Here is a 7660-nt window from a genome sequence, read left to right on the forward strand (position 1 = left end):
GGGAAGTGTGCAGATCTCCCTCCCTGGGAGGTCTTCCTGAGAAAATTTGCCTGAAACCTGAGTGACCATACAACTTCCAACCCATATGCAAGAATACAAAACTCTCTACATAATTTAAAGCTTCCGATAGATTTAAGTAGGAACATTAAAAGACAACGGACAAGGCTTTGTCTCAGCTTCAGATAGGTGGAGCCAAAAATCAAGGCAGTCTGGTAGGATTTCCACTAACCTCTGTCTTCAAAGCTCAGACAGGTAACTTTAAAGCGTTACTGTACGGATCTAGCCTGGTATTGCAAGTACTCTTGAAAGGTGTTTTATTTTTCCAGCTGAGGTCCTCTCTGTCCTCGCGTTTATCCTGTGCATTCCAAAAAAAAAAAACGGGGTTTTTTATTTCCGAAATCTTGTTTATTTCTTTCTTGTTCGTGGATAGGAGAGGGCACTCTGTTTTTTCGTTGGCTTTCTACAGCCTTAAAAGGTTTTTATATAATTTAAAAAAAAAGGGAAGGCCTTGTGTTGGTTTTTATTGGTTTCTGGTGTTTTAAGTGCATTGATGCAGTTGTACGCTTCTATTTTTCTGACCAGTAGTCTCTCTGAACTGCTTTCCCTTCAGTGGAAGCTTTTTACCTAGAGTGTTAGAGTTTGTTTAGACCACCCCTGTTCAGTAGACTTAACCCTTGCTTCATCTCCTGGAGATGCCTTGGTCAGTGATATTCCTTCTCTGGAAATATAGCTGGTTCTCTATGGCTGAGGAGATAGCAGAGATTTTGCAAAAATTTGTGTTATCAAAAAAAAGTTGGGTGGCACAGAAATTGACAGGGGAGACGTAGGACCGAGCGTGAAGGAGTGTGAAGAAAGCCTGGTAGGGAAAATTAAAGGTGAAAAAATAATAAACTTTGTGGGAGTGAAAAACTTTGTTACCTTAGCATGGGGATACCCTAAAGGGTTGAAGGTTGTGGAGGTAGGAGTCAATACGTTTCAGTTCTTCATCCCCAGTGACACAGATAGTGACAGGATCTCTAAGGGAGGGCTATGGATCATCGACAACCATATGTTAGTAGTAAGGCCTTGGTTTGAAGGCTTTGAAGAGGGAACGGCTGAGTTTAATATTGCCCTACTATGGATACAAATCTGGAACCTCCCAGTGCACTGGCTCTCGAAAGAAGTGGGGAGAAAAATAGCTTCGGTGTTCCAGGAAATAAAGGAAGTTATAATACCTCAAGGGGGTGGTAAGGAAGGAAGGCACATTAAGGTTTTGGTGATGGCAAATATATCCCAACCCCTTATGAGAGGTACCACAGTTAAAATGGATGGAAAAGTGATATGGGTTAATTTTAGGTATGAAAGGTGCCCAGATTTTTGCTACACTTGTGGTAAAATAGGACATAGTGAAAGGAATTGCACTGATAGTATACAAGTGGAGAAAGGCCAGGCGGATAACCAATTTGGGCCATGGCTCAGGGCAGGAGGGGGGAAGATGTCACCTCAGAGAGAAGGGAGAGGCAGACAGTCAGGTAATACATCTCCTAACAAACAGCACTGGGGATTCAAAGATGGGGAACTGGTGCCAAGGACAGAAGGAGGGAAACTGATGGAAAAAGAGCAGCAAGGCATTAAGGTGGTAGGCGATAAGGAAGTTGGACTGAAGGTGGCTGGTAGTCAGGAAGGGACTAACCGGGCTACAAAAGAACAAGAGAGTGAAATTGAAAAAACAGAAGGAAAGGGGAAGAGATTAGAGATGGAGGAGAGCAGGAATGTAGGGACAGTAAGAATGGAACAGGTTACGAAAGATGGGGGTGAGATGTTCAGTACAGAAAAGCTGAACAAGGTGCCAGAGATTTCTGGTGAACAGCTTTTAAAGCACTTAGAAACTGAGAGTATGCAAGTAGAAGAAACGTTGGAAATGTTGGGGACACAAGCAATCAGAAGGCATCTATAAGGAGAAGGAAACAGGCCAAAACTCCAGTTATAAGGAGGAAACCTCTGAAACAGATACAAAACCTCTTGGTTAATAAAGAACCTGCAGGAAAAAGGAAGTTTCATCTAGTAGATGCAGATATGGTGGATGTTGACGTGGTTGAGGTTACGGGAAAGAAAGGAAAAATGGAGATAGGTCAAGAAAGCTGTGTAATGCAAGATGAGGGGGAGGTGACCAGCCCAACATGGTCACCCATGGATAAATGAAAGCTCTGGTGTGGAATTGTCAAGGTGCTGGGAGCCCCTTGACAATTCCCCAGTTGAGGGAGGCTTGTAACCTCCTCTCCCCAAACTTGGTGTTCCTGTGTGAAACCAAAAACAGAAAAATTTTCATGGAAAAACTACAAAAATAGTTGAGGTTTGAGGAAAGTGTGGTGGTGGAATCTATGAATAAAGCAGGAGGGATGGCGGTAATGTGGAGCAATGAGGTGCAGGTAATGGATGTGGTAACTACTGCCTTCACAGTAGAAGTCCATATCATGGATTCTGAGGCTAATGTGGACTGGTGGTTCATAGGAATTTACGCTAGCACTGATGATCAAATTAGGAGGAATCAATGGGAGGTGATTGAGAGAAGGAAGGTACTGTGGGGACAAAGGTGGCTGATCTCAGGAGACTTCAATGATATTGCTTCCAATAATGAAAAATGGGGGGTAGAAGAAGAGAGGAAGGTTCTTTTAGGGACTTCAGACTTTTTATCCATCAAAATGGCCTCATAGACTTGGGTTTTGAGGGGAAACCGTGGACATGGAGCAATCAATGGACTCAAGAAGGAGAAATTAGACAAAGACTTGATCGAGCACTAGGAAGTAGTGCCTGGAGCCAACAGTTTGACAGAGCTACAGTCAAACACATTGAGAATTTTGGCTCAGATCATAGTATGATATTGCTGGATGTTAACCCCCTGCGAGAAAGAAGGAAAAAAAGATTCATATTTGATAAAAGGTGGCTGAAAAAAAAAGGTGTGGAAGAAGTAGTAAAACAGGCTTGGAATAGTCCCCACAGTGGATCAAGAATGTACAAAGTACATAGGAAAATTGCAACCTGCAGAGTTGAAATCCTCAAATAGAGGAACCAATTTCAAGGAAATGCAAGGAAGAAGATTGACAAGGTAAAAAAGCAACTGAAGGAATTGAAAGACACTGACTGCCAAGATAAGAAGAGTAGAAACAAGATGCTAAAAAGACAATTAAAGGAGGCGTATGAGGAAGAAGAGATGTTTTGGAGTCAGAAATCTAGAGTTCAGTGGCTAAAGGAGGGAGATAGGAATACACATTTCTTCCACTCTAGTGTGAAGGGTAGAAGGCAGAGAAACAAGCTTCACAGATTACTACGAGAGAATGGGGATTGGACTAACTCAGAAGAGGAGATAGGAGAAGAAGTGGTGAGCCATTATAAAGACCTCTTCTGCAGTAAAGGGACTGAACAGGTAGACATGGTTCTAGAAGGAATATCACAGGCCATCACTGACCAAATGAACCTTAGACTTACTGAACCTGTTAGGGAGGTAGAAATCAAAGAAGCTTTGTTTTCCATGAACCCAACAAAAGCTCCAGGCCCTGATGGCATGACACCAAACTTTTTCCAGAAATTCTGGAATATCCTCAAAACAGACGTAATTCAGGCCATCACAAGTTTCTTCCATCTGGCCATATGCTCAAAGCAGTTAATCATACCATCATTTCCCTGATACCTAAGGTAGAAAACCCCACTGGTATAAAGCAGTTTAGACCTATTAGTCTTTGCAATGTCATTTACAAAATCATATCCAAAATACTTGCAAACAGATTGAAAAAAGTGCTGGATAATTGCATCAGTAAAAACCAGGCAGCTTTTGTGCCTGGAAGACAAATTTTGGATAATGTCATTGTCTCTCATGAGTACATGCACTATTTCAAAAACAAAAGGCAGGGATCTCAAGGTTTCATGGCTTTAAAGTTAGATATGTCAAAAGCCTATGACAGGGTGGAGTGGGGATATTTGAAGGAAATGATGATCAAATTGGGATTCTGTGAAAAATGGATCAGCTGGATCATGGAGTGCATCACAACAGCTACTTTCTCTTTCAATATAAATGGGGAAGCAAGAGGATATGTGATACCTTCTAGGGGGATTAGGCAAGGTGACCCCTTATCACCGTACCTATTCTTACTAGTCTCTGAAGGGTTTTCAAATCTGCTGGCTCAAGCTGAGAGTAACCAGAAGCTGACAGGAATGAAAATTAGCAGAAGTGGACCAGCAATTAGTCATCTTTTCTTTGCAGATGATTCCCTGATTTTTTGCAAAGCTGATACATGTCAAGCTGAAGAGGTGCTGAGGATATTGGAAAAATATGGAAAAGGTTCGGGACAAATGATAAACATGGACAAGTCTTCAGTGTTCTTTAGTAAGAATATGACACAAGAAGATCAAGAAGAAATCTGCAGCAGACTAGGAAATATAAGAAGGGTGCATCAAGGAAAGTATCTGGGATTGCCAATGGTAATAACCAGAACCAAGGAACAAATATTTGGCTATATCAGAGACAAATGCCAGAAAAAGGTCTCTAACTGGTGCAACAAGAAGCTTAGCCAAGCAGGAAAAGAGGTGTTACTGAAAGCAATCACTATGGCCATGCCAACCTATGCAATGTCTTGCTTCAAGCTTCCAGTGAAATTGTGTAAGGAGATAATGGCAAAATTCTGGTGGGGAGGAGATAATGAAAAAAGAAAAGTACACTGGTGCTCATGGAAAAAGATGGCAGCTGGGAAGAACAGAGGAGGACTAGGATTCAGAGACTTACAAGCTTTCAACAAAGCCTTGTTGGGTAAACAAATCTGGAGGCTCCTCACGAGTCCAAACCTGCTGATGAGCAAGGTGTTGAAAGCAAAGTACTACTGGAATGAGTCACCTTTGAGCTGTGAAGTAAAAGGCAACTCATCCTGGATTTGGAAAAGCTTGATGGGAGCTAGGGAGGAGGTTAAACAAGGTGTAAGGAAGAGGATTGGAAATGGGAAGGGGACCAGAATTTGGGAGGATGCTTGGATTCAGGATGGGAAGGATGGGAAGCTAGAGTCCCCTAAACCCACAGGGTGCCTGATGAGCAAAGTGAGTGAACTGATATCTAATTCTAGATGGAATTCACCACTTGTTTTCAGGACCTTTAACACAAGAGAAGCTGGACAGATACTTAATACTCCTGTAAGCCTAACTGGTCGACCTGACTGCTACTCCTGGAGTTATAGTACCAATGGCCAATACACAGTTAGATCAGCGTATGAGGCAATTACAAGGGAGGGTAAGCAGCAGGAATCCAACGGGAGTCTGAAAGGGGAGACAAGCTGGGAAGGAGGGAGTGAGAAAGTCTGGAAACAGCTATGGAAGTTGAAGATAAAGCATAAACAAAAGCTGTTTATATGGAAAAGTCTGAACCAAGTCTTGCCGGGTAGGGAAGCAATATACAAAAGAATAGGCAAAGGTGACATGATTTGCAAGCTGTGTGGAGAAGGTAGTGAGACAGTTGAACACATCTTTTTTCATTGCACAAAGGCTCAAATGATATGGCAGATGGCACCCCTCCAGTGGGATGGAATTAAGGAACATACTGCTGACTTCAGAAGATGGTGGAGTATTTTAATGGAGGCACAAACCAGACGGGAGGGACTGGAACATATAGCTTTAACAGTGGAAATACTCTAGCAGATTTGGAAAGCTAGGAATGAAGCTGAATTTGAAGAGAAGGATAGACATCCAATGGAAGTTATCAGGAAAGCAATTAAGGATTGGGAGGAGTATCAACAAGCACAACAAATGGAACATCATATGAGCATCTCAGAAACAGAAGTAGCACAAGAAGATGAGGAAAGGCTGAGGGAAGAGGATAATCTGCTAAACATCAGTGTTGAGGTAGGACAACATGCAGAAGGCCAAAACATGGGAATTGGAGTTACAGCAGAAAATAACAGGAGCCAGAAATGTGCAGCTTGGATACTGAAGGAGAGAAGTACTGGTTCGGCTGTTGTGGACAACTTGATGGCCATCAAACTGGCACTCTGTAAGCTAAACGAGAAAGGGTGGCAACATATCAAGATCCAAACACCATGTACTCAGGTGCTGAATATGCTACGACCCCAAGCTACTAGCAATGCAAGGCTGGTAACTCACCTGGAGGATATCAGAGACCTTAGCTCAATGTTTAGGAAATGCTCATTTGATAGTTTACCTGTTGAAGTGAATAGGCTCAGTGAAAAACTGAGCAAGCTAGCTATGCGGATACTTTAATGAGGACCTTCAGGTTCCTCTGTGGTTTAGTCCACTTTTGTAAAGCCTATGCTTGAGCCCTTGCACATATAATTTGTATGTTCTCATTAATTTTATGAATAAAATCGTTATCGTTTCTGGAAAAAAAAAAAAAACAAGAAGGAGAAAATGCAAATGGCATCCTACAATTTAGTGAACAAATTTGTGTTTCAAGGGTAAAAAAGACAACATCAGCATTGTTATTCAAAATTTGAAATGCACTAAGTTCCAAAGAACAAAGGAACACAAGATTCAGTTTTAGTATAATGATTATGAAGTTTTAGATATTGTGTACCTTCGCTTGCAGTTTTGGTTTTGTTTTGACGAGGAACTATATAGGGAAAGAAAAAGAAAACAAGAAATTGCAGAGGAAAAAAGAGAAGAGATATAAGAATTTGCTTCTTTTTCTACTGCCAAACAAAAAATTAGAAAATTAATATAATTTGATAGTGAATTACTTTGGAAATATTTTTCAAAAAAAGGATTATTTTGGAAAAAGAACTCCATAGAAATTTATCCAATGTTAAGAAATCACGTTGGGACACCGTTTAGATAACCACATCCACGTCGGGATGGAGTTTTAATTTTTAAACTGTATTGTGGCCATTTTACAAGGGTAAAAATGACATATTTTTTAACACCAAACCCAACTTACGCTTTATATATAGGATAGGATGCCATAACTAAAATTGGCATAACAAGAAAGATGTGGTTTTGAAAGCAATACATAACTAAAATTTCCTCCTTGAATAACGTAGAATGGTCCTAACAAGCTGGAAGATATCTAATTACTACGAGAAATGGGGTAAATTACAAGAAACCCCTGTGATTTCTCATATTATCACTTAATTTGTTTAACATTTCAAAATCTTCATGTAACTTTTTTATGGCTTTATTTTAAATGAAAAATAGATGAAAAGTACCTCCCGTTAGAAAACAGAACATATTTTTACTAGAAAAAGAAATATGAATGAGAAAACCATTTTACTAGAAAAGAAAATGCTCAATTTCTTTTCTAAGAAATTTTGTCTTTTATAAGGAACTTCTTAAGAAAAAAAATTCAATATGTTCTTTTCTAGCAAAAAAATATTTATTTTTATTCTTGTCTATCCATTCGCCAACAAAATAATTCTTTGAAGCTTTAATCCGTGACTCTTTTTTGTACCTTTTCCCCTTTTTTTTTTTGTCTGAAATTTAAATCAAAGTAATTTGCTGCTATCACAATTGTAGCAATAAGCAATGGTACTTAATGCTATATACCCAAGGCAAATAAGTTGTTGCTATAACATTTACATTTATTGGTTAGTTTCTGCATTCTTGATATGCAGTTCATAATTTTGGACTTTTCTTCACTAATCCTCACGTCAAGTGTTTTTTTAATAGCCATCTTCAAGTACTTCGACAGAGA

The 7660-nt window shown here is 40.0% G+C and overlaps 1 protein-coding gene across 1 annotated transcript; it reads left to right on the forward strand.

The window, feature by feature from the left end:
* Positions 1-2378: 2378 nt before the first annotated feature.
* LOC140011247 (uncharacterized) lies at positions 2379-6234 on the forward strand. Its single transcript, XM_072060019.1, has 4 exons — positions 2379-2645; positions 3044-3589; positions 3673-5595; positions 5656-6234. Exons 1-4 carry the CDS (start codon positions 2379-2381, stop codon positions 6232-6234), a joined length of 3315 nt encoding a protein of 1104 aa, XP_071916120.1.
* Positions 6235-7660: the final 1426 nt, after the last annotated feature.

Source organism: Coffea arabica, chromosome 7e (assembly GCF_036785885.1).
Source record: "Coffea arabica cultivar ET-39 chromosome 7e, Coffea Arabica ET-39 HiFi, whole genome shotgun sequence".
Lineage (NCBI taxonomy): Eukaryota > Viridiplantae > Streptophyta > Magnoliopsida > Gentianales > Rubiaceae > Coffea > Coffea arabica.